Raw genomic sequence first — 27,525 nt, 5'->3', positions numbered from 1 at the left:
CATATACTAAATTTTTAGGACATCTTTATGGCTATGTCATCTACAGATAATTTCTTTTAGTTAAAAAACTTAAAAAAAAAATCTTAACCCTTAATTCTTTTGTTGGCATCTTTAAAAATTTAGTAACATATCAGCAGACGACATGCTGTATACTGAGACAGATTTGGAAGAAAGCATGGACAAAATTGAAACTATCAACTTTCATGAAGTTAAGGAAGTTGCAGGAATCAAGTTCTGGTGTTACCATGCAGGCCACGTCCTGGGAGCCGCCATGTTCATGATTGAGATCGCAGGCGTGAAGGTACTCTCTGGCTCCTGCCTTTTCTCCACAAGAGATATCAGTGCAGAACTTTTTGCCAACAAGTGGTATTAAAAAATTCCCTAAGTAAGTCAGTATTTTTCCTTTTAAATATGATAGGTCCTTTCTCCATTGTAATACAGAGTAAAATAAACACCTCTAAGAATAAGTTCCCTAGCACACCACAGGATTGATTCCTTTTCAGTCACCATTAGGAAACTGGTTAGGGAAGAGCCATCTTCTTTTTGGTACAGGGATTAAACCTAGAGGTGCTTAACCACTGAGTTACTTCCTCAGCCCTTATTTTTTATTTTGAGACAGGGTCTCACTAAATTGCTTAGGGCCTCACTAAGTTGCTGAGACTGGCTGTGAACTTCTGATCCTCCTACCTCAGCCTCCAGAGCCTCTAGGATTACAGGTGTGCACCCCCACTCTAGGCTTATCGTTTGTATTCTTGATGACTGCCATTCTGACTAGTGTGAGATGAAATCTCTGTGTAGTTTTGATTTGAATTTTTAGGGAACATTTTAAAAATAACCTGTTGCATAAAATCTGGAGATGTGAACTTGGCTTTTTGTTTTTAAAATTTTGTGTGTGAGTGTGTGTATGTGTGTGTGTGTGTTGTTGGGGATTGAACCCAGGGCTTTGTGCATGCGAGACACATACTCTACCCACTGGGCTATATCCCCAACCCCTGTTTTTAAGTTTTTTAGATGATTTTTTTACAACCCGTTTTGAGAACTAATATTCTGGTGTCATGTCCTAAATATTTTGAAACTTTTGCATGTTGAATTCTATAAGATATCAAGTTGCTCATTCTTATACTTTGCTCCAGGCCACTAGAAATAAGCAGGAAATAGTGCAAGTAGAAATCTGAATTTTCATTTGGAATTTGATGTGTATGCTCTTTGACTTTATCTTCTATTTTAGACAATGTTCCCAGGTACCTCTGGAGATTCCTTTCTATACTAACATGTCCCCTTTTCTCTAAGGTCAGAGCCTTCTCAAGTCTACTTTATATAGGTTATCTTTGTGGAATAATTCATGGATATATTATTCACGTGAATTAGATTGAATAATAGAAATACAGGTGGTTTAGTGATTTAACTAAATCAGATGTTTTGAATTAGACATAAGCATTGTATCCAAATTTTACCAGGTACAGACTTTTATAAATTTAATTTTACTATTAAATTTCACAAGATTAAAATATTCACTAGCAAAATGCAGCATTCTCTGCTATACATGGTGATGCATTCCTATAATGCCAGAACCTTAGAAATTTGAGGCAGGAGGATCTCCAGTTTGAGGCCAGTTTAGGAAACTTAGCAAGACCATGTCTCAATATAAAAAAAGGACTGAAGATAGAGCTCAGTGGTAGAGTGTCCCTGGTTCAATCCCCAGTATTGGAAGGGAGGGAGGGAAGGAGGGAAAGAGGAGATAGGAGGAGAGGAGAAGATGGAAGAGACAAAATGAAGCTTTTCCCAAATCGTGACTTCCATGTATTATCTTTTCACAGCTTCTGTACACGGGTGATTTCTCAAGACAAGAAGATAGACACTTAATGGCAGCTGAAATTCCTAATATCAAACCTGATATTCTTATCATTGTAAGTATTAAGGCAATGTGTTGTAATTAGTGTAACATAAGCAGAATTTTTTCTAGTGAGGAAAAAACAACCTCATTTTCATAATGTTACTGGATATAAATTTATGGGCTTATAGTATAAGAATTTATTTGACTAGTCTTTGTAGTTCTTTTCTGCTCTCATCTGTTGCATGCGTTAGCTATAGTCTAATATCAGTGACATTAGGCTATCTCTGCTCAGGGTGTTCTAACTTGGTGCTTCCTCACTGCCTCCTAAGTAGTTTGCCTATGTCAGTTCCCCCAGATTTGTAGATCATCTTATGATTGTTTTAGAAATGGTGTGGATGCACCGCCTTTGCCATGGTAACTGTCTTTTGGCCCTTGGCACAGGCTACTGGTCACATTGTTCATCATGTGTCCTGTCTGCCTATTAGGTTGTAAGACCCAAGGAAGCAAGACAAATGAACTGTGTGCAGGAACTTTTTGGGAGGACCTGGTGGGTGCAAATTAAATGATGTGTCTTGGTGATGATGGTGTCAGGACATGGGAGAGAGCTTTTGAGCCTATGGTATATATAAGAACATCAAGTGCATTTGGTTTGGAGTGAAAGAACTGTTTCTCCCTCATCACTTCTAGAAGCTCCCAGCTTCCCAGGTATGAGGGACCAGTGCCCATTGTAGTCCCAGAACCACATGCTGGGTGAATCAGATGGGACTTAGCTCACACCCTGCTCAGCATATAAACTGACCTTAGTTTAATGGCAAACCAAATTTTTAAATCTCAGAACAAGTAGCTATTCTTCTGATACCTGGTGTTTTAGAGCAGTGCTTCTTGAACTTTAATGCGCTCATGGATCATCTGGTGACAGTCATAAAGACAGATTCAGTGAGTCTAGGCTGGGCCCTGAGATTGTGCTTTCCTCTTGTGTCTCAGGATGCTAATAGGTCACACTGGTAAGGCATTAGGGCATGTACTTGAGCAGGAGTATAAGAAACAGTGCTTGTTTCTGGCTTTAAAGCTTGAACTTCTCAGAGGAGGGAAAGAGAGATCATAGCAAAATTACCATGAGGGGAGAAGATACATTTTTGTATATATGTGGACCTCTCCCTGGTTTCATTTTCCAAAATGCTCTTAATTACTTAGATCTGAATTCTTACATTCTTGTTTGCTCTTTTTTCTAATTAATATATATGTGTTCAAGTAAATGGCATGTTAATGGAGAAGTGAATCTCTTTGCCTCAGAATTTCATTAATGTTTAACTTTTGAATTCTTTGGGAATCTTTGGTCTTGGTCTCACATATCTAACCTGTTATTTAGGAATCTACTTATGGGACCCATATCCATGAGAAACGTGAGGAGCGAGAAGCAAGATTCTGTAACACTGTCCATGACATTGTAAACAGAGGGGGCAGAGGGCTCATTCCTGTCTTTGCCCTTGGAAGGGCTCAGGAGCTGCTCTTGATTCTAGGTATGCCACTTCCTTTGCACTTGGGCGTCTGTCAGAATCTTACATCGTTTTACCAAGACAAATGATATGACCTCATCTACGTTACCTGACCTCTCTGGGCTTTAGTTTCTTTCTTTTAAAAGTGAGGATTTGATGCCAGGTGGGGTGGCACATACCTGTAAACCCAGCAGCTCAGGAGGCTGAGGCAGGAGGATCTTGAGTTCAAAACCAGCCTCAGCAGTGAGGCCCTAAGCAACTCTGTGAAACTCTGTCTCTAAATAAAATATAAAAAGGTCTGAGGATGTGGCTCAGTGGTTAAGTGCCCCTGGGTCTAATGCCTAGTACAAAAAAAAAAAGTGAGGATATGGTGCTGGTAAGACCCCAGAGAAACAGCAGCTCTCTCAGACTGGGACTGGGCTGGCTGGCAGGCAGCATGCCTTTCTGGATGCCATCAGTATCAGAGGTCTTAAGGTATGCAGGCCCTTTTACAGCAGCTTGACTTCTAGGCAATAAGCAAGATGTACAGAAAGTTTTGTCAGTAAGAGTATTCATTTTAGTATTTTTAAAGAACTATCATGTCAGTTAATATCATTTTGTGAATCTACATCATGCACTGGTTCCATAGAAACGAAAAGTTGTATTCCATTTGTGTACTATGAATCAAAATGCAGCCTATAAAAATAAATAAGTAAATAATTTTTAAAAATATCATATTTTTGGCAAAAGAAAATTATATTACTGAACAGTTATTACATATTTTCACATAGTGTATTAAGTAAACCAAAATATAAGATTCAATGTATTCTGACTCTAGCTAGCTAGGAAACACACAGGTGACTGGAAAGATCTCTTAGGCTGGGGTTGTGGCTCAGTGGCAGAGCACTCGCCTAGCATGTGTGAGGCACTGGGTTCAGTTCTCAGCACCACATATAAATAAATTAAGTACAGATTCATTAACAAATAAAAAAAATAGATATTAAATCTGGACAGTGGGAAAATAATGAGATTTCATTTTCTGCTTTTCCCTGTTTTCCAAGCACTACAATGAGTACGTGTGACTTTGTAATAAGAGGAATAGTGGGTGTCACTTTAACATACATTTATGCTTGATAACCCCCTGTGATTCTGTTTGAGGAGAGTACTCCGGCAGAGTGCAACAGATAACGTGTATATAGCTCCTCGAAAAGAACTAGAAGTGGGTTGCCTCCTAATCTGTCACTGTGATGGTGATACGAATATTTTCCCTGTTACGCTGACGCTGAAAGGGAGACAAGCAAGGGAAGATGGAATCAGTGATCCCAAGTCAAAGGCAAATCCATAACAGAGACCTGACTTTCTGGATGCTAATTTTCCTAAATCCTAATCCAGTCGGTCTTCTTTTGGTCCTGATTGGTCCTCTAACTGCATGTCAAATCAGTCCTTAGTGGACTTGAAATGAGAAGTCTTCATAACCAGTGAGGTGAAGAGCAGGGGAGTTAGGGACAAAACAAGGTGTCACCCTCACCATGGATTACCAGTGGTGGCAAAGAAACTGTGGTCGTCCAGCTTAATTTTAATTTCAGATGAATAAAGAGTAACCTTTCAGTGTGGGTGTCCCATATATTCAGTGTATATTCTAATACTGAAAATCTTTTGTTGTTTCTCTGAAGTTCAGGTTAAGTGGGTGTTTGGTGTTTTCATCTGGCAGCTGCTCCGTCAAGTCAAAGCTCGCCTCATGGACTGGGGAGATAGATCAGTTGGTAGGGTGCTTGCCTTGCAAACACAAGTCCCTGGGTTCAATCGCCAGCACTGAAAAAAAAAAAAGTTTGCCTCATGAGGCACCCGTGAGCCAGTACCCTTGGGTGTAGGGTGCCTTGCCCCTTGTCCTCCCAGGCAGCGAGGCAAAGTGGAAAGAGGACAGCCATTCCGGTCACTGCTCTCACATATCATTATGTCCCAGCCATTCAACCTGGGACAAGTTGTCCAACCTTTTTTTTTTTTTTTCAGCATTCAAAATTTGTTCATAAAAATACAAAGACATTGTTATGTGATCTTGAGGCGTAGTCTGCTTTACACAGTATTTGGGAAGTCATACAGCAAATGTTGAAAACTTTGACGCTATTATAAATTTTAGTTACATCTAAAAACCAAACAGGTTAAGCCAGAGGATGAGGCAGGAACTATGTTTACAATATAAATTACAGAAAAATTCCCCATCCCAAGGTAGGCGTACCAGTAAGACATGTAAAAAAATAACATTGCCAACTAGTCACGGTTCTTAGTCTCACTTTCCTTATCTGCAAAATGGAGATTAAGTTTTGAAAATTTAAAAACAATAGTTATAAATCATATACTTGGCATTTAAGACATTTCCAAATTGTAGATGCGTTTAGTACAGTGAATGATGTGTTGACCATACATACTGCCTTTATAAAATTGTCAGATTTCATGAGTTTTCCCTTAAAATAAGCCTTATTTTGAAGGTGTACTGCCCACAGCTTCATTAGTTTCCAGAAATGGTTTGCTTCTTAGTTTTTTTTTTTTAATGATAGTGTAATTATAATTTTTTAAGTGTTTAAAATCAATATTCAATCAATATTACTTACGGAAGTCATATTTTGTAATTAGCAGGTGATAAGTCTGTTTGAACTATTAATACAGTTTTATTTAAAACCATAACAGGATTTAGTATCTCTCTAGAGTAGTAAGTAATGGTTTATTTTTCAGTATAAACTCACACCAAATCATTTGTAAAATCTTCCACTTCTTTGGTCTATGATCACAGCATTTTTTTAATACAAGTAGTTAGAAGTAAGTTTTAGAAAAGAAATAAGTTTTGGATTTCTAAGTTTAAGTTAGTAGGACTCAGATGGTTTTTCTCAAACTCTAACTATAGTTATGTGTACTTTATTTCATGGTTGTGTGACTTTTTAAAAATTGGGTATCATGTACCATTTGAATTGCTTTCCCACATAATAAAGCAATGTTTCTTGTATGACGGCTGCAGACGAGTACTGGCAGAATCACCCAGAACTACATGACATCCCCATATACTATGCATCGTCTCTGGCCAAGAAGTGTATGGCAGTGTACCAGACATACGTGAATGCCATGAATGACAAAATCCGAAAGCAGATCAACATCAATAATCCCTTCGTTTTCAAACACATTAGCAACCTCAAGGTGAGTGCTTGTGGACGGAAAGGCCCGTGGGTAGAAGACGGTCAGTCCTCAGTGCTGGGCGGGCCTGTGGTCAACCGCGAGTTCCTCCTGCAGAAGGCTGTTTCTTCTCTAGCAGACTGCCTTTCCCTGCAGTGCTTCAGAACTTGTGCAACTGCATTCATTTTTTGCTTAAGCAAATTGTGCCCCTGTCTCCATAGTTCTCAGTATTTGCAATTACTGAATAACTTGGATCTCTTCTGCCATAGGAATAAAAAATTCTGATAAAAACAAAATCCTATGTTATGTATTAAGATTCTCTATTCTCATTCAAATGTAATTTTTTTTTTTAACAGTACTGAGGATGGAACTCAGGGCCTTGCTCATGCTAAGCAGTTAGTTACTTTACCACTAAGCTACATCCCCAGTCACCTAATCATCTTTTTTATTTGCACTACCAATTCCGTATATGAAAATTCCCATATATACACTTTTCAAGAACATTGAATAAAATCTGGCTTAATTTAAAATATATCGTTTCATTCAAATTGGTACTTTCATCATAATAATACAATCAATGTTCAAAATAATTTAAATTGTAAATGGTCTTCAAGTGTTAAATAGGCTTCATTTGTACAGTTTATTTTCTAAGATAATTTCTTTAAGAATTACAGCCACATTTTCCCTAAAAACTATGTTAAACTTTGTGTTAGATTTCCAAACATACTTAAAATATTCATGAAGCATGCAAAAAGTATTATGAGTTTTCTGCAAAATTTTTTTAGTGTTCTTTTCCAGGGTGGGTAAAAACCCTTTGACTCTTACATTTCTGCCTGCCTCCACACTGGAAATGTGTGGTCCTCTTGACCCTCGAGCTACACATAGCAAACTTTGAAGATCAGCTGCTTTTTATTACTTTGTTTTCCTCTTTTCTAGCCTGAAGTTTAGGAGCTTGGCAGTTGGGACTTGAAATGTTTAGTAGTCTTGTCAAGTCCCTTCCATAGTATGACTAGTCTTTCACCTTACTCATAGTCTTTAAAAATGAAGAGCACTTTGTCAAGCCCGGCATTAAGTGCTTTTGCCACCTTTTGTCTTTTTCAGAGCATGGACCACTTTGATGACATCGGTCCCAGTGTTGTAATGGCCTCCCCGGGCATGATGCAAAGTGGCTTGTCCAGAGAGTTGTTTGAAAGCTGGTGTACTGATAAGAGGAATGGTGTCATTATAGCAGGGTACTGTGTAGAGGGGACACTTGCCAAGGTCAGTCATAGTCTCAGGGTACTAACCCTAACTGTAGCCCTAACTCCGGATCAGAATTGCAAAGGTAGCAATGTCCTCATGGGTTGTTCCATTGGAGTAGTTCTTTAATATAAGTTTTGATTTCAAAAAATAAGGATAGGAGTAGGTGACTAGAGATGTTTGAAGGATGAAAAGTTAAGCAGACACGGATGTCATAACAAGATCCTGAAGAGAAGAGGGCATACGTTAAAATGTGAGAAGTGCTCAGCTGGTTACAAGCAAAGAAAAAGGCTGGGAACCCATTTAGACAACTGCCTGAAGACCCTCATCTACTGAAGAGGTTCACTAACACAAACCGAGCATCTCTTACTCAAAGTGCTTGGGGTCAAAAGTGTTTAAGACTGAGTTTTGGGATTTGGGAACATTTGCATAGACTTTACCAGTTGAGCATCCCTAATCTTTTTGCATTCAAAAAGTATTGGATTCTGGAGCACTTCAGATTTTCAGAATAGGGATGTTCAACCTGTGACCTGTTCTTAAAGGTGAAGTATGTGCCTGGTTGACTGCCTGCCTTCCTGTTGGCATAAAATGGCTGAAGTTAGCTTTTAGAGATGTACACGTTAGAGAAAATGGGTGCAAAACTTCAGGGGCAATTTATGAATGTCCAAGCATCCCATTTTTTTTCTTACCATTAATTTCTATTTTTTCTAAAGAAATATAGTGTGATTTCTCATTTCGATCATTTTCATTACTTATACAAATCCTGATATATGAAATGACTGGACAGCAGGAGAGTTAGGAATACAAATTTGTCTTTATGATCAGAAGAGTAATAATTTTCACTGCCAACATTCCAAATACATTGAGTCTTACTTTTTCTTCTTACTTTCCTGGTTAAATGTTTATGTGACCAAGCAAATGACTATTACTTACTAAGTTGATAATGTTAGAATGATTTTTGTGCTTATTAGCATGAGAGTTTGTGGCTGGGTGAAAAAAAATGGAAGTGTACCTTTACTTTTTCTAATTGGATAGTTTGTTTTGTTTTCTTGTATTTGTTTTTAACAGCATATCATGTCTGAACCTGAAGAGATCACTACCATGTCTGGGCAGAAGTTACCACTGAAAATGTCTGTTGATTACATTTCTTTCTCTGCTCATACAGATTACCAGCAAACCAGTGAATTTATTCGTGCTTTGAAACCGCCTCATGTGGTTAGTCTCTGAATTTGATTTATAATATTTATGGGAGAGATTTATAACATTCATGGGGGAAAAAAGCAAACCCAACACACTGTGCAGCCCGGTCACAGATCGGCACCAGCTCTGGGCAGTGTTCCCACTTGGCAGGGTTGTGTCCTCTCATAGTCAGGGGAGCTGCACCCGCTCACTCTTCTCCTTCTGTGCTGACTCTCATTCACACCCACCAGCCCCAGTTCCAGCCTTCTTCCTGCTTTCTGCCATCTCCCACAAAACTGTGGAGCCTCGCTTGGGAGTGTGGCTGCTTGTTTTGAGTCTCCTCCATCCCTTGCTTGCTGTGACCCTGGGCAAGTATTTAACCTCCCTGGGATTGAGGATACAATACCTCACAAGACTTCTGTGAAGACTGAGAGAACGTCCTCTGCTGCATCCACCCTAGTGCCTGGCACACAGAAAGGCCGAAATAATACTGAGTAGTATAAGAATACTTTGGAGAGAAGAGAAAGGCAAGTCGTAATAGTAAAAGCTCAGGATTTAAATAGATACTAAACACATTGCTGCATATAGCTCATTAGTATAACTCTTTTAAGTTTCAAGTAATCATAAAAGTAATGGTTATATGTTTTGGTGGGATTAGAGGGTAAACTGAGAACTATGCTTTAGTGGAGGAATACTTGTGGAACATGCATCTGTAGAAAATAAAGTTCCCTTCATGAATATATTGAAAAGTAATTTAGAGGAAAGGGTCTTTGTTAGGTTTTTTTGTTTGTTCTGAAATATTTTTTAGGGAAAATATATAACATAAAATTTGCAATTTTAACCTTTTTAAGTGTTTATTTAATTCAGTGGCATTAACCACGTTCTCAGTGTTACAAACTATCACCATTCTCTATTTTCAAAACTTTATCACCTCAAACAGAAACGCTGTACCCAGTAAACTACAACTTCTAGTTACTTTCTCCCCTCCTCCCCAGGTTACCTCTAATCTTTTTTCTGTCTCTCTGAGTTTGACTATTCTAGGTATTTCATGTAAGAGGAATCACACACCACTTAGAATGTGTCCAAGATTTTTCCGTGTCGTAGCATGTTATTAGAACATATACTTTGTTCATCCATTTATCTGATGGATTGATGAACACTTGGGTTTTTCACCTTGCAACTTCGAGTTTTCTTTCCCCAACAACTAAACAGAGAACATCTCTTTGTGTACTCTCGTTAGTTTTTTAGTTCTTTCTACCATGATCATCCTCATAGGAATTTGCCTGAATGAGCAGATTCTTTGATGGAGAAAAGCACTCGCCTCCTTAGTATGTAGCCTGTAGAATTTGAGTACAGCGGAGATGCCACCTGTGTGTTTTCTGGTGTTTGTGCCTCGTAGACATTCCCCAGACCTTCACGCCTGGGAGGAAAAGTTGTATTGGCCTCCTCTGTTGTCAGCACCTTGTCCTCAGCCCCATTTCATCACACTCCAGATTCTGTCTGTGCTTTCAGTTTAAGTTCTTGTGTTGAAAGTGATACCTCCCTTCATCAATAACCAGCTCTAGCAAAAGTATAGCTATGGGTTGGAGGTATAGCTCAATGGTGGAGTGCTTGCCTCACATGCACAAGGTCCTGGGTTCAATTCCAAAAAAAAGTATAGCTACATGATAAAGTGATAATACTTGTGGTGTCAGTGGAAGTAGTTGATAATAGCTAGCATTCATTAAATGTTTGCCAAGTACCAAGCCCCATATTAGTGTTTCGTTTTGTTTTGTTGGTACCAGGGATTGAACTTTGGGCTTTTAACTACCGAGCCACATCCCAGCCAATTTTTGTGTTTTATTTAGAGACAGGGTCTCACTGAGTTGCTTAGGGCCTTCCTAAATTGCTGAAGCTGGCCATGAACTCGAGATCCTCCTCCCTCAACCTCCCAAGCCACCGGGACTTCACGCTACACCACCACGCCCAGCATATTATGCATCCACTTGCTTAACTATCACAACCAACAGCTGATTGTTTTGTTTTGTTGGGGGAGAGCTGGTTTGTTTTGGGGGAGGTTGGTTGGTTGGTTGGTTTTTTGAGATAGGATCTGGCTAAGCTGCTGAGGCTGGCCTCTTGAGTAACTGGAATTTACAGGCAAGTGCTACCACACTCGGCTCCAATATCTGTTTTATAAATAAGAAACCAAGATGCTGAGTAACTTGGCAAAGGATACACAGATAGTAAGCAACAGTGCCAAGATTTGTGTTCATGTCCTAGATGCTAAACATATGCTCAGTAGTGACATTGGCCATGCTTCTGTGAACCAGACAAGAACCCTTGCTCTAGAGGCAAGGAGTGACCTGTCTTGGAAAATAGTTTACAAAAGTCAACAGAAAAAGACTGGTAGCCAGTATGATCGTTGTAAATATCCCTCTAAAATGTTTTATTTAGTTCTGAAACTTTTTATTTGATATTACTTTAATAAAAACAGAAGAGAATATCAGAAGCTGCTTTTCCCCCCCTCCTTCACAAACGCTTCATTTGAAAGTCTTAACGTTAAGTTGGGCGTGGTGGTCCATGCCAATAATTCCAGTGGCTCTAGAAGCTTGAGGCCAGCCTGGGCAATTTGTGAGACCCTCTCCTGCTGTCTCAAAATAAAAATAAAAAAAGGACTTGGGGTGCAGCTCAGTGGTGAGCACCCCAGGTTTAGTCCACAGTACTGCAATACAAACATGGAGGCTCACATTACGAAACCTGAGGAACACTTCCTGAGACAGCAGAAGTAGCGGTAGTTTATCCAAGAACCAGGTGCATCTAAAGGTGGCAGAGGCCGTGGAGGTCACCCAGTCTAGCTCTTTAGAAATGTGAGCACAGACACATCTAGAAACGTAGAAAAAGTACTGCATCTTACCAGTGACATAGAAAAGAAGTTTCTTTATTCTCAGAGTAGGTCTGCATAAGTTTGACTGGAGGTCCTTAAAAGTAGTGACATTTCAGAACTTCAGGGGTGTCTCTGGTTTATGAATTTAGCTAATGAAGTCAAGGACCATCATTGATGTCAACAGAGGATGTTTCCTGTGCTTTTAAAATTTATTCTGGGGCTAATGTTGTAGCTTAGTGGCGAAGCGTTTACCTAGCATGTGTGAGGCACTGGGTTTGATTCTCAGAACTGCATAAAAATAAATAAAGGTTCATTGGCAACTAAAAAAATATTTTTAAAAATAAATAAAATTTATTCTGTGTAGATTCTAGTCCATGGAGAACAGAATGAAATGGCCAGACTGAAAGCAGCGCTGATTCGAGAATACGAAGATAATGATGAAGTTCACATAGAGGTTCACAATCCTCGGAATACCGAGGCTGTGACCTTAAATTTCAGAGGAGAAAAACTAGCCAAGGTAAAGGATAGTGGCTCCTAATCCTGGCTGTGTGTTTTCTTCTTAAGAAAATGGACCTTGTTTAATGAAGTCAAGATGAAGTGCTTCTTTCCATCTACTTAGTACACTGCAAGGATGTTATCCAGGTGCTTTTTAGGCTTCTTTTTGTTCTACTAAGTTATTTCTTCAGATGGAAAATTTTCAGGTAGGTCAGATCTTAGTGCAGTGGAATCTGAGAGCTCCCTAATCCGCAGGCCTAGTTTCTTTCCCTTGCTGTGTTTGAGGGTAAGCACACTTATTACTGTGATTCGCCGCATCTCTGCAGGGTTCTCCCCTTGTCTTCCTCCCTAAGAAGCTAAAGATTCTCTAAACAGGGTTATGTAGATGTAATAGAAGTATTAAAATTTTGTCTTTTTAAGAATTAATCATTTTTGATGGTGAAATATACTTTCAGAACTTAAAATTGAAGTAGTTAAAGAAAACATTACCTTGGATGGTAGGGGGATTCTTTGCAAGAAGCCTGCATTTTTACCTCTGTTGATCAAAAATCTTTTGAAGATACTTTTAAGGCTGGCTTTTAAATGATTTATGTGAAATTTTAGATATCAGACATATGTTAACTTTACAACATTCTTTTAATACATAATGAGCCAGATATGAAGAAACTGAGGAATAGCCTTCCTTATAGCTGAATTGAGGAGAAACAAAAATTAGCAAAAGTTAGAATGTGAGACTTTCCTAAAGAAGAGCAAGTGCTGTATCTATGCCTGAATCTTAATGGTTCACAAAACTTTCTAGGAGCCAGTGTAATGATGTTTCTCTTCTGTCTATAGAAAAATATATTCAATTGAACAATCTAGAAATGTAGTTCTCAAACTCTGCTGGCGAAGGTATAGGGACACAAAAAGTTTTGCAACCAGATAATTTAAGGGAAGCCACATTGAACTGAGATCAGGAAAAGCTCTACTTTTTTTTTTTTTTTTTTTTTTTTTTTTTTTTTTTGGTGCTGGGGATTGAACCCAGGGCCTTGTGCATGTGAGGCAAGCACTCTACCAACTGAACTATATCCCCAGCCCAAAAAGCTCAACTTCTTATTGGACTATTCTCTCGTAATAATTTTAGTTATTTAAAAGCATTAGCAGGTCTGGAGTATAGCTCAGTAGTAGAAGACTTGTTGGCATGCCCTGAATTCAATCTCCAGTATCACAAAAAAATTTTTAAAAGATAAATAAAGCATTAACTTTTGTTGTTGAGCTGATTGAACTGAACCCAGCCATTCTTGCGAGATCTGTCCCTGTGAATCTTCCCTTTGAGAACTTGGTAGGCTTGAGATATAAAATAAATATATAAATAAAACTTGGCCACAGAGATGTAAAATATAGCATTTTACAATTTTCAAAGTTAAATTCACATATTGTTTTTGTAGTTAAAAGCTCTAATGGTTATCATTAATTGATTAATGATTTACCTGAATATATCTGCATTTTATAAGATTCTATTTTCTCCTTTTTTTTTTTTTTTAAATAGGTCATGGGCTTTTTAGCGGACAAAAAACCAGAACAAGGCCAGCGGGTCTCAGGAATACTTGTTAAAAGAAACTTTAATTATCACATACTTTCTCCTTGTGACCTGTCTAGTAAGTATACTGTTCAATATCAGATATTATTTGATCTCAGCATTGAAAGAAAAATCTATGAAAATTCTCTTAATTCAGTGGCCTTGTTTTAAGTAACAACAGAATAATGAAATAAGAATAGATAAAAGTAGTCTAAATAGCTTTGTGAAGGAAAAAATCTTCCCTGGACCACTGAAACATTTAAATGATCCACAGAGTCACTCTTTTCTTAATTGAGGTCAAATTCACCTCTCAGGTTAACCACTCCTTCTGACATTGTAGCCACTGGTTTCTACCTTTTATTTACATCAGAGCATGGTGCTTTTACTTTCTGAAGTAACTTTGTGCTTCTCAGATGAGCATTTTGTTTTTAACCATCTGTAGAGTTGGTTGGTTCTGTTTGGTTGTTGGATGTGAAACACAGACTCATGCATGATAAAGTGTGTACTCGACCACTGAACTACACTCATCCCTTAATGAGTCTATAGTTCTACATCCTTGCGGGACCTGTTTGTTATCTGCTGTTCCAAAACAACGATCAGGAGGAAGAAAATAAAATCTTTTATAATTTTAAAAGGGAAAAACTTGCCTCATCCAAGTAACATCAACCATATGGTCAGAGACTGTAGTGTATACATATTGAGGCTCATTGTAAAGAAAAATGAAGATTTGCACAAAGATAAGATTGTATTTAAGTTTATAAGTTGTTTTTTCCCTGAAGTTTACAAACATTTCCCTGTGAGTTCTGTGTTCCTGTAAATTTTTTAAAAATATTTTTAGTTGTAGATGGACACAATACCTTTATTTATTTTTATATGCCTTACACATGCTAGGCAAGTGCTCTACCAATGAGATACAACCCCAGCCCCTATGTTGGTGTGAATTCTAAGCCACTGATAAGAACTTACTTTCCCAATAATACTATCTTCAAGTAAATATTGTGCTCGCTTTTATTTGTATAACACTAATAAATTATAAGTGCTTTACTAAGGAATAAGAAATAGTGGAAGTATTTAGGAATTTATCTATGGGGAAGGCCAGCTGTCAGCTTTCAGAGCATCACAGGTGAGTGTGTAACTCGTTCCTTCATTCAGCACCTGGAGAACTCCTACTTCTAGCCCAGGCACTGGGCTAGGTGCTTAGGACTAGGTTTATTAAAAAGAGTCACGACCCTTTACAGCCCAGAGTAATGAGAGAAGCAGTGTTAGGAAGTGCTTACCGGAAGTCAGCTGCAGAAGTGCAGGGTGTGAGGGGAGCCGACCTGCAGTGATGGCAAGAGCCTTACACATCAGGTAGTTCTTGTGTCCAGTGATGAGACTATTAGGGTCGCCAAGCAGAAAAGAAGGTGGAAAACAGCTGACACACTTCAAGTCCAAGAACTAATGGTTCTGAGGGTGGGGCTGCTTTCCTGCGCTTGGAACCCAAGTTAACGAGGGGGCCAAAGGGCATAAGCAAGGACTTGTAGGAGCACCTTGCTAGCTTTTCAAAGTGTATTCTTTTTCTTTTTCTTTTTTTTTTTTTTTGCGGTACTGGGGATCGAACTCAGGGCCTTGTGCTTGCAAGGCAAGCACTCTACCAGCTGAGCTATCTCCCCAGCCCTCAAAGTGTATTTTTGTTTACTTTGCTCGTGCTTCTTATTTTAGCCACTGGTTTATGTTTGCATATTTTATCATTTTCTTAAAGTATATAATTTTCTCTTTACCTTAATTTTCTCTTCAGATTACACCGACTTGGCCATGAGCACTGTGAAACAGACCCAAGCCATACCGTACACTGGGCCCTTTAATTTGCTCTATTATCAGCTGCAGAAATTGACAGGTGTGTTTACTGAAATTCATGTAATTGCTTTATCTCTTTTAGTAAGGTAATTTCATATCTAAGGAAAGATTTTATTTAGCTTCAATAATTGTCTCAGAAGTCTATTTATATTTAAAATCGTCATGTTATCACCTTTAGCTGAAAATTGAAAATACACTCAAAAAAATTTTTGAATCCCATGATACCTCTTATCTCTGATGTATTTACAACTCTAAAAATATCAGTAGGCTTTGCTCCTATGTTTAAAATCTATCTCTAAAATTTTATCTCTTTTTTTTCTATTGCTTCAGTCAAAACAATTTTTCCACTTTCATCAGTACTAATTTATATAGCAGGTTTATAAGAGTTCATGGGCTTTGGCCAAAGACCATTGAGAATAAGCTCGCTCAATCTGTTTTCACCTTTATGAGTTAAAGACTTTTGTGTATTAACATAAAGAGAGTCAGGGACTCTTTCTAATAAAGCAAGGACACTTCAAATTATAAAATTGCTTTCCATTAATACACTCCTCAGAGTAAAATGCTACCATAAAACAAACCACCAGAAGGAAAATCTTTTTTCACTTCCAGCCCTCACACTAGGATTATGGATAGTAACACAGAAAGTTAATAAAATATGTCTGAATTAATCCTTGATTAAGAGGACAGTAGGAAGACCAGAAAGTTTTGATATTAACAATAGAATGTCCCTGTGCAGTGAATAAATTTATGAAGTCAGCAGTAAAGTGACTGATCGTGTTAAGATTCTAGCAGAAGGCCAGATCTCGTGTACAAACATAGATGTTTGAACATCACCTAAGTTTGTTATTGATAAAATCTTTAATGTCCAGAGTAAATCCTACCTAGTTATATGAATTTTTATAATATGTATTGATATCTTTAATTGCTACAAGCAATTAAAATAAAACTTAGCTGTTTGACTATATAAATATTAATTTTCCATTATTTAGCAGCTTTATTTAATCCATCTCTATAAGCAAATGAAGTTATGCCTCTGAAAGATGATTAGAAAATTATATACTTCATGTAATTCTTTTTTTTTCCAGGTGATGTAGAAGAATTAGAAATTCAAGAAAAACCTGCTCTGAAAGTATTCAAAAATATTACTGTAATTCAGGAACCAGGCATGGTGGTACTAGAAGTAAGATAAAATCATTTACCTAAACAAGGAGGAAAAAAAGTTTAAAAAATGCTCACATGCAATTATAGAGAAAATTAGTTGCTTCCAATTCAGGGGGAAAAAAAAAAAAAACAATAGGAAATTATGTTTATGTTTTTCTTTCCAAGATCAGCTTTAAACATAACATAACTGGACATTTTCTATGTAGTTACAATAGCAAAGATGTAACTAATAAGGCTTAATTTTTATTGTGTATAATAAGTAAAAGTCCACCATGTGAGTCTCAGCTGATTTTGTGGTATCCAAGGATATTTCAGTTAGATAAAAAGGTCTTAAAATTCATAAGATAGAAACTGAATTCTGTTAAAACACAAACATGCTAGGTGTGGTGGTGTACACCTATAATCCCAGCAACTTGGAAGGCTGAGGTGGTACAGTTGGAAGTTCAAAGGCAGCCTTCCAACTTAGCAAGACCCTGTGTCAAAAATAAAAGCATACAAACTTTTCCAGTAGCTCTCCTTAAAATGTGGTATTCCAAAGATTCAAATAAGTTTAAAAAGATCTGTCAGCTCTGATCCTTATAGAGTTTTGTGATTTAAGCCTAAATTTGATCCAGAAAGCTAAAAACAATGAAAGAAAGTGTCAAGCCTGTGGTGTGTGCCTGTAATCCCAGCAACTCCAGAGGCTGAGGCAGGAGGATCACAAGTTCAAGGCCAGCCTGGGCACCTTAGTGAGACCTTAGTTTCAAAATAAAAAATAACTAGGATTGGGGATGTAGCTCAGTGGTAGGGCACTCCTGGGTTTAATCCCCAGTATAAAAAAAAGAAAGTGTCAAAGGAATAGTTTTTCCTCGCATAAAGTTACATAAAATAATATGTGAAATGTGATCAGAAAAAGGAGAAATTATTGGAGACACTGATTCAGCTCTTTCTACTAAATCCTATTAGAGAATACAGTTTTGTTTCTAGAGGTAACACATCAGAAACATCTTAGAGAGTTTTTCCAAGTGCCTGCTGTTGCCTATGAAAGTGCTTTTTGGAGAGGCGACAGAAGTTAGGGAGTGCGCTCATTCCTGAAAGAAGGCACCTGGTTTCACTAACCCGGATGCCTGGGAAGCTTTGTTGGAACACTGGACACATGAAAGAAGGAGTGTCAGGGGAATCTCAGTCTTCCTGTGAGAAGCAAAAGTAAATATATTAAGATGTCTCCCCATGGGGAACAGGGGCATAACTCAGTGGTTGAGATGTGCCCACGTGTGCAAAGCTCTGGCTTCCATCGCCAGTGCCAGGCACACACATCTTACCTTGTGACCCTGCTGCCTGTGCTTCTGATAAAGTTATTAGAATTGGAGTTTGAATCCAGCACCAGCAATTACCTTATACAAGTTACTTTAGAATCAGTTTTCTCTTTTATAAAATGAAGTCAATGATGGTACTACTTTTTAAAATATTTTGTTTTAGTTTATTTTTATGTGGTGCTGAGGATCAAACTCAGTGCCTCATACATGTGAGGCAAGTGCTGTACCACTGAGCCACAGCCCTAGCCCCTAATTGTACTATTTGTTATGAGAATTAAATAATATGTATAAAGCACCTTGCCTTAAAGAAAGTGCTTAGTATGCTTTTAGGATTAAAAGGAAATTAGGGGTGTCCAACGTTATTAGCAGCCCCACCTGTACATCCCTGGATGGCTGGGCAGACGCCAGAGCTCTGCCTTCCTAACTGCCTTTTGCCTTTCAGTGGCTGGCAAACCCTTCGAATGACATGTATGCTGACACAGTAACAACCGTGATACTGGAAGTTCAGTCAAATCCAAAAATAAGGAAAGGTACAGAATTTTTACTTTCATCAGTTCTTTCATTTCTCCTATTTCTGTGAACTAAAAGGAAGTAGAGTTGTAAATTAGAACTTTAAATCTAATTTTTTTTTTGGGGGGGGGGCAGCATTTACCAGGATTTGAACTCAGGGGCATGGCATTCAACCACTGAGCCACATCCCCAGCCCTATTTTGTATTTTCCTTAGAGAGAGGGTCTCACTGAGTTGCTTAGCACCTCGCTTTTTGCTGAGGCTGGCTTTGCACTCGTGGTCCTCCTGCCTCAGCCTCCCTATCTGCAGGGATTGCAGCATGCGCCACGGCGTCCAGCCATCCCCATGGCCTTTAGAACATTTGATCACTCCTTAAACCCTCTGTCCTGTAACCGCGATCCTGTAATCCCTCCCCACTACCCCAAGGCAACACTAACCTGCTTGCTCTCTCTGGACTTGCCTACTCTGGGCATTTCATACAAATGGCATTGCATAAATGGAATCTTTTGTGACTGCCTTCTTTGGCTCTGTACCATGTCTTAAAGGTTCATCCATGTGGTAACAGAATAAGTACTTCATTTTTTTTTAGACCCAAATAATTTCCCACACTACAGATATAGCATGTTTCACCCATTGGTTCATTAGCTGGTAAATTTGGGGCGTTCCTGCCTTCAGTTGCTATGAATAACACCCCTGTAGATATTTGTGTGTAAGTTTTTGTGCAGGCTTGGGAGCAGAGCGTTTGCCTTAGAATGCTCAAGGCCCATAGGACTCATTGGCTCACTTCTGTAATCCCGGCAGCTCAGGAGGCCGAGACAGGGGGATCTCAAGTGCAAAGCCAGCCTCAGCAACTTAGCAAGGCCCTAAGCAATTTAGCAAGTTCCTGTCTCTAATAAAATACAAAAAGGACTGGGATATGACTCAGTGGTTAAGTGTGCCTGGGTTCAATCCCCATACTTTAAAAAAAAAAAAGAATGCTCAAGGCCCTGGGTACAATCACCAGCCCTGCAAATAAATAAATAAATAACAAGCTTTTCTTGTAGACATGTTTTCATTTCTCCTGGGTTTGTACCTAGGAGTAGGACTCCTGGGTTAACTTGTTAACTTCTGTTTAAGCTTTTGAGGAACCACCAGACTCTGCATTCTGTATTATTTTGCTGCTGGGATAGACTGGCAGGTCTTTAGGGGTGTGCCAGAGCTTCTTTGAACCTCCAAACTAAGGATGGCTCATCTTCCGGCACTGCCTGGCTATGTGATTTTGGCAGGAAAACTAAGTAATTTAACAGACAGGTGATTCTAAGTATTTTTATTAAAACATTCAGGTATGTTATATGTACTACAATGTTAAATTTATATAAATTAGATAAAGCAAAAGATTTCAGGGATCTTTGAGTTTAGATGTGTTCTTAGAACTCTTAGAGATATACTTTTATTCACCTCTGATCACAGATGGCAAGTTTGGGAAACATTGGAAATAAAATTTAAAATAATTGTACTCAGGAAGCTGAGGCAAAGGATGGGCAAGTTCAAGGCCAGCCTCGGCAACTTGGTGAGACCCTGTCCCAAAATAGAACTTTCAGAAAAGGGATAGGGATGCAGCTCAGTGGTAAAATGCCCCTGCATTCCGTCCACAGTGCCACACAATGGTGATAGTAGTAATGATGATGACTGAAAGCAATCTTAAGTCTCATCTTGTGATCTTAAATAAGAAGACGCACACAAAACAGTGAAGCAAAGCCAGGCCAGCAGGACAGGTGGCATGCAAATGTGCTTGCACTTCGAGGCCCCCTAGCTGAGCACTGATTGTGGATTTGGAATTGTCAGAATAGAAATTCGGAAATTGAACTCTGTCCTTTTCCCCCCAGGTGCAGTACAGAAGGCTTCTAAGAAATTAGAAATGCACATTTACAGCAAGAGGTTGGAGATCATGCTCCAGTAAGTCTCTCACTCAGCATCGCCCAGCCGGGAAGTGGGGAGGGGTAGAAGGAGCCCTGAGCTCCACTGTGTGATGGCAGGCCAGGGTGGCTTCGCTGTGCTGGATTCCTGGTGTGGGACCTGCCTGGTTGGCCATTTACCTTCATGCAACACGATGCCTTGCGATGTGCTGACCAGGCTGGCACAGTCAGCAGCTACAGATGCCTCAGCTCCACTGACTGCCTTGAAGGACAATTTTATATTTGCTTTTTTTTCCCCCCACATTTCTGGGGGTTGAATGCAATGTTGCTCTACACCTGAGCCACATCGCCAGCCTTTTAGTTTTGTATTTTGAGACAGCATCTAAGTTGCTTAGGGCCTCACTAAGTTGCTGAGACTGACTTTGAATTTGTGATCCTCTTGCCTCAGCCTCCAAGCCTCTGGGATTACAGGTGTGCATACCACGGCCATAGCTGTTTGCTTCTTAAATACGAATTCTTTGATAAAGGGGTTTCCTTTTAGACTTTTCTCAGATACTAAATCTGTACCTATGAAATACTTTTCAACTTGATATTTTTCCAAACACCAGCTAATTAAGTCTTTTGCCTTTCTATAAGTATTCTTTAATCCTGATTTTGGAATGTTTTTCCAAGTAAAATCATGTAATATTGCTTCCTAGTGGATAGCTATGATTTATAATTTAAACATCTAGCACAGTGACCCTTGTATGTGGTCATCTCTCAAATACTTGTTTAAAAAAATGACTGTTTCTCATTTTAAATTGAAGGTTGTTTAATTTGACATCTTAACAAAATAAGGTGTTCTGCATGTTTGGAAGATTTTTGCATTAGCATTTCTGTTTCTTTCATTCTTTTCACCACATTTCATGCTTGATAATAGTGGCCTTTAAAAAATGAATAAGCTTCAGTTGGATTTTTGTTTGTTAATTTGTTTTTAGAAATTGGTCCTCACTATGTTGCCAAGCCTGGCCTCAAGTTCCTGATCTCAAGTGGGCCTTTAACCTCAGCCTCCCCAGTAGCTGAAACTGCAGGAACACGCACTGTACGCAGCTTATCCACCCAGTGGGTAACAGGCTTTAAACGATCCTTTGCGTACAGAAGCCATCACCCATCTTCAGAAGCCGTGTTCTTGGTGCTGCCATTTTGATTTTAAGAAACATCCCTCGTCACACAAACTAGACAAGCCATAGGAGCAGGTTCTGCCTTTGCCACTGAAAAGGGTGCCGCCTGTCAGTTTCCAGCCCTATGGCCAGGCAGCCCTGAGGTCCTCCTCTTCCTGCAGGGGTTCACTCTGCAGTTCTGAAAGCCTGAGCTGCCAGCCTGCTGAGGCTGTGGGACTTCCCCCGGCACGTGGAGAAGAGGGACATGCACAGTTCCACCTTCTATTTCAAGGGGGTCAGATGACTCCTCCCCAAAGCCTTTCTGGGACCCAGGTTGAGAGCCCTGCTGAGGTGGGTGTCCTGCTCTCCAGGTCTGTGCAGGGTCCTGCAGCAGGCAGCCCTGGACCCCCACGGGCTTGCAGGAACAGAGAACCTGGGGCTCCCTGCCGTGGTGGGCTCTCCCATATCTTTTGACCACCCATCAGTCAGTTCATGAAAAATAATCACGGTTTGTTCTCCTGTCTTTTTAATATATTTCTGTATTAAAGTATACTGTCTGGTAGCTTAGTAGTAGAATGCTTGCCTGGCATGCCCAAGGTCCTGGGTTTGATCCCCAGCACAGGAAAAAAATATGAAATACCATATTTTTCCTTAGTACTGAGTTACCCAGACAAGTTTATTCAAATATATTACTTTTTACAGTACTGGGAATTGAGCCCAGGAGCATGTTACCCCTGAGCTACACCCCCAGAACTTTTTTTTTTTTTAAAGACAGGATCTTACTACATTGCTGCAGTTAACCTTGATCTCATGATCCTCCTGCCTCAGCCTACCAAGTTGCTGGGGTTACAGGTATGCGCCACTGTGCCCAGCTATTCAAACACATTATTAATATTTACTATCTGAAAGGAAAAGCAGTTGGTCTCCCCCCACTGCCAGTTTTGTCAGTTCTTGGCTCTGTCAGAGGACTGTTTCATGGGGTTTTATATGCATTACCTTTTCTTATCTACTTCCAGTCTACTGATTAGACTGCTGCTTACAAATACCCATGGAACTCATGGTAACAGTGTTGAAATTAAAGATCAAACTATAGCCCCTCAGTGACATAAATGGTATCTTAGTGGTTTCAGTATCCCCAGCAGGTGTCTCAGCACCTGACACATAGAAGATGCTCAGTCAAAACTGAACTTCATTAATACAAAGTAGGCATTTGACTAAAAGGAGTGGATAGCTAGTGAACTTGGGAGCCAGTAACACCCACATTCCTGGATTTAAATTCCAACTCAACAGCTTACTAACTTTGAGGATTTTAGCAAATCAGTAACCTCTGTCTTTTATTCCTCATGTGTCAAAGGATCCTTTCCAAAATCATTTTATGTCAACTAATGTATATAAAAGTTCCTAATACAAGGCCGGCTCAATGGAGCATCCTTAATAAATGATGCTGTGTACTTTACCCAATTTTTAAAACTAATAAATTATATCAAGGTAAATAATAAGTATACTCCTCAGGAGTAGCCATCAGTATTATACTTTGGAACTAAGATTTATCCTCAATTTATTTTTTTTCCCGAATATACAAAGCAGGACTTTTCTAACACCTCTTCTTTATTTATTTTAAGGGACATATTTGGAGAAGACTGCGTAAGTGTAAAAGATGGCTCTGTCCTTAGCGTCACAGTGGATGGGAAAACAGCTAATATTAACTTGGATACACGGGTATGTAACTGTTCTACATTTCAAAACATTTGGGAAGTAAAGTGAGGATAGAGATGATCTCTGATCCCACACCTAGTGCATTTTTGTTTGTGTGCCTTTTCCATTTAGCATTTCCTCCCATTGTATCTCCCATATTCCTATGGGGAGGATGTCTCAGCTCCCCTTCATTCACCTCAGCCTTTCTCTACTTTGGCATCCAGTTGATTCTGGATTCTTCAGAGAAGCTGCTCCTGTATCCAGCAAGATACAAGTGGCTTTTCCAAACCTTGGCTGTCAGGGTGTGGGGGTTTAAATTTCTTTTATATGACTATATAGAGTGCATTGAAAAACTCTAGATTTATTTTACCTTAGTAGAAAAAATAGACGTGAACATGTACTTCACTAGGGAAGAAGTATCAATAGCCAGTAAGCTAAAAACCAATACAGGAAATGCAAATCTAATAGTTCTGCAAGGTAGTTTGGCATCAAAAGCTTTAAGAAAGAAAGTAAGGTCTTGGGACTGGGGTTGTGGCTCAGTGGTAGAGTGCTTGCCTAACATGTGAGGCAATGGGTTTGATTCTCAGCACCACACCTAAATAAATGAATAAAAATAAAGGTTTATCAATATCCAAAAAATATTTTAAAAAAAAAAGATGTAAAAAGAAAATAAGGTCTTTATCTACAAAAAAAAGAATTAAATAAATGAGCAGAAATAAGTACAACAGGGTTTAGCATTTTAAAAAAATGGCGAGGGGCGAGCTGAGAATGTAGCTCAATGATTGAGCACTTATGTAGCCTAGACAAGGCCCTGGGTTCAATCCCAGCACCACACAAAAGCAAAAAGGTGGTAAGGGGCTGAGAGTGTAGCTCAGTGGCAGGGCACTTGCCTAGTGTGGGCAAAGCCCTGGGTTTGATCCCCAGCACTATTAAAAGAAAAAAAAATGGTAAGAAACTTAAATCCAAGAGTAGGAGATAATAAATAACTAAATAAATTGTATATATGACATATCCTTATATTTGAAGTTCCATATATACAGCCATCAAGAAAGTTGGCAGCTGAGCTTGGTGCATGCCTGTAATCCCAGCAACTCAGGAGGCTGAGACAGAAGGATCACAGGTTCAAGACCAGCCTCATCAACTTAGCGGGGCCCTAAGCAACTTATCAATATCCTGTCTCAAAATAAAAAGGGCTGGGGATGTGTCAGCAGTAAAGTGCCCCTGGGTTAAATCCCCAGTACCAAAAAAAGAGTTGGTGCAGATTCATTAATGTACAGAGTTGTCCACTGTACATTTTTGAGTGAGGGGGAAAAAGTTATGACAGCATGTATGATAAACTATCCCATTTTTGTTTTTAAAAGTGTATGTGTGTGTGTGTGTGTGTGTGTGTGTGTGTGTGTGTGTGTGTGTAGCTCAGTGGTACAGCGCTTGCCTAGACTTGTGAGGCACCAGGTTTGATCCTCAGCACCACGTATGTAAAGGTATTGTGTCTGTCTACAATTAATATTTTTTAAGTGTGTGTGAGACTCGATCATAGAATTGAGAATTTGTTTCTTAAATTTTTAGATGGAGACTGTAGTATGACTTTAAGCATTGTAACAACATAGTGTTTCACAGTTGAGCTTTGAGAAGTAACTAAGATTATTAGTTTAAATCAATTTTTTTTTTTTTTTTCTTGCAGTGCTGGGGATTGAACCCAGGGTCTTGTGCTTGACAGGCAAGCACTCTACAAACTGAGCTATATCCCCAGCCCCAGTTTAAATCAAATTTAATACCAAATATTGAGTAGATGGCCTCACCCATTGCTTGCCAAGTAATTCTTGCACCGATGGGCCTCCTTGGATGAGCATTTCCTGGTCCACATGTGGCAATTCCATGTAGTTCTCTAGACTTTGCTCAGTATGTCCCTACCCCGGGCTCACCTCTAATTAGGGCCAAGTACAGTGTCAGGAAGTGCTTGGTACCCCGGTACCTGTCCCTGGGGATGCGGACTAGGGTTCTACCTCTGGGTCATCCATCTCCCAGTGCCCTCCACCCTTTTAGGAGACGGTTGTTCTTGGACTATTTGTTTATCCTCCAGGTAACTGCAGACTCCGAAAGCCATGTTTGTGCTTTTCACTTTCAGACTGTAGAGTGTGAAGAAGGAAGTGAAGATGATGAATCCCTGCGGGAAATGGTGGAGCTGGCTGCACAGAGGCTGTACGAGGCCCTTACGCCAGTTCACTGACAACCTTCTATCGCTGTGTGTTAAGACTTTTTAAAATACTTGAGTCTACTTCTGTTATTTCAAATAAAATACCTTAGTTTTTGGGGGGTAGCCTGTTTACCTTTGATATCAAATGGGTTTTATTCCACCAACACATTAATACCAACTAATCTGCCCATTTTTATGGGATTAACTACTAAATAAACTGCTCATTATTTTAGAATTGATTCTGCCTCCAGGAATGTATGCAGCTTCCACTGAAACCTTTTAAGATATGCTCATAGCAACTGAGTCAGAATCTGTCTTATTATATTTACTAAGGAAAGAAAATATCCATATTCTGAATTTCATTGCAAGTATAGATTATGACTTAAAAGTTTTAAACCCATTTGTTACTTCCCTGCTGACACTCTTGCCAAATTCCTTTTTATGGCCCCACTGTGTGTACCCCCATTCGCCCCTGCCCCCACTTTCCTAGGACTCACTTCCAGCTTCTTCCAAGGCAGGGTGTAAAATCCCACAAAGGGTCCCAGCTGTAGCCCTTCCCTCAGCCAATGTGACCAAGAGTGGAGCAGGCAGCTCTCAGGTCTCAGAGCCTTTATCCTTGGGACCCAGGACCAGTCTAGGAAGCTGGAGGAACAGAGCCAGAGGAGAGAGGATGAAGGGTTTACCTTGGCCTTACATGTTCCGGGGATCTGGCCTCCGAGTTAAAGGGAAATCAATAATGTTTGTTGGAAACTAAGGCAGGTGGACAGACTACAGCAGGTAGGTGGAGGTTACAGTGCAGAAAGGACTTCTAGGTGGCACTCCACCCAGCAGTAGCCAACCAACCCGCAAATGTGAAAACCAGGCTCATCAGCCTGGCTTTAGGAATCCAGTGTCATACAGGAACACTGATAGGGGGTCAGGTGGGCTCCTGGGCCTCTGGAAGGACAAAGGAATAGTGAAAGAAAGGAATATCTCAAATTCTTAATTTATACATTTGTAAAATTATGACTTTAAAGACTCATATAGTATCTATACATTCAGGTCAGGAATACTGAGCTTTTATGACAAATGTGTTCAGTTGGCAGTTGTTGATTTGTTTCTTGTGTAAATTAGCTCATGCGTCTAATCTCCTGAGGTATATTCAGTTTACTAGAAAATAACCATGTAAAGTATCTACAGCTGGGGCAGCAGCTCAGCTCTGCCAGAGATGTCTTTGGCCTCTACAGTGAAATGGCCTGACAGATACATCACCCAAGGAACAGGTGCACTCCTAGCCAGCATCTCACCTCACAGCCTACAGTCAGTCATCAGCTGTCCAGTCACTAAATGCCACCCACACAATTTTGTGCTCATTTGCTTCTCCTCTTAGTGATACAACCTTCTTACAGCGCCCTGTGCTTTGGTAACCACCTTCAGTCTGTAAATTTGTTACTTAAAATGGAAGATTCATTTCTATAAAATAAACTACTTACCTTTTTTGTTTTGTTTAGTTTTGTTACTGGGCACTCTACCACTGAGCCAATGCTCCCCTCCCCCAACCCTTTCATTTTTTGACAGGGCCTTGCTAAATTGCTGAGGTTAACCTCGAGCTTGGACTCTTGCCTCAGTTTCCTGAGTCACTGGGGTTACAGGTGTGTGCCACCATGCCTGGCTTTTTTTTTTTTTTTTTTCCCTTCCCTGTATTGAACCCAGGGGTGCTGCCATTGAGCTACATTCCCAGCCCCTTTTTGTTTTTGTTTTGAAGACAAGGTCTCCCTAAATTGCCCTAGCTGAGATTACTAGCTGGTTTTTAAGTCATGGGCCACCACACACTGCCTAAAAGAGCCTACTTACTATAGTATTCAGCCCATACCAAAAGTCTATGAGTCACATGTGGAGAGCAGTGACAGGATGGGAGAGCAGTGGTGGAGATCGGGGGTCTGTGATGATCACATGGCTGTGGCATGCCTGATGCTGGGAATGTTTCTGTGCAAGGGCACAGGATGCTTAGCTGCTG

At 39.6% G+C, this 27,525-nt stretch overlaps 1 protein-coding gene across 1 annotated transcript in view; it reads left to right on the top strand.

The window, feature by feature from the left end:
* CPSF3 (cleavage and polyadenylation specific factor 3) overlaps positions 1 to 25,764 on the top strand; it is a 33,688-nt gene extending 7,924 nt beyond the window's left edge. Inside the window, exons 5-18 of the mRNA XM_079111552.1 lie at positions 124 to 301; positions 1,818 to 1,907; positions 3,204 to 3,354; positions 6,320 to 6,495; positions 7,573 to 7,731; positions 8,779 to 8,925; positions 12,117 to 12,269; positions 13,776 to 13,884; positions 15,583 to 15,681; positions 16,727 to 16,821; positions 18,540 to 18,627; positions 20,472 to 20,541; positions 23,263 to 23,359; positions 25,461 to 25,764. Of these exons, the coding sequence (XP_078967678.1) occupies positions 124 to 301; positions 1,818 to 1,907; positions 3,204 to 3,354; positions 6,320 to 6,495; positions 7,573 to 7,731; positions 8,779 to 8,925; positions 12,117 to 12,269; positions 13,776 to 13,884; positions 15,583 to 15,681; positions 16,727 to 16,821; positions 18,540 to 18,627; positions 20,472 to 20,541; positions 23,263 to 23,359; positions 25,461 to 25,562 (1,714 nt within the window). The 3' untranslated portion in view covers positions 25,563 to 25,764. The remainder of the gene's footprint in view (positions 1 to 123; positions 302 to 1,817; positions 1,908 to 3,203; positions 3,355 to 6,319; positions 6,496 to 7,572; positions 7,732 to 8,778; positions 8,926 to 12,116; positions 12,270 to 13,775; positions 13,885 to 15,582; positions 15,682 to 16,726; positions 16,822 to 18,539; positions 18,628 to 20,471; positions 20,542 to 23,262; positions 23,360 to 25,460) is intronic.
* Positions 25,765 to 27,525: the final 1,761 nt, after the last annotated feature.

Source organism: Sciurus vulgaris (assembly GCF_902686455.1).
Source record: "Sciurus vulgaris genome assembly, chromosome: 14".
Taxonomy (NCBI): Eukaryota; Metazoa; Chordata; class Mammalia; order Rodentia; family Sciuridae; genus Sciurus; species Sciurus vulgaris.
Note: the sequence above shows the minus strand (reverse complement) of the source record. Positions and strands in the feature narration are given on the sequence as shown.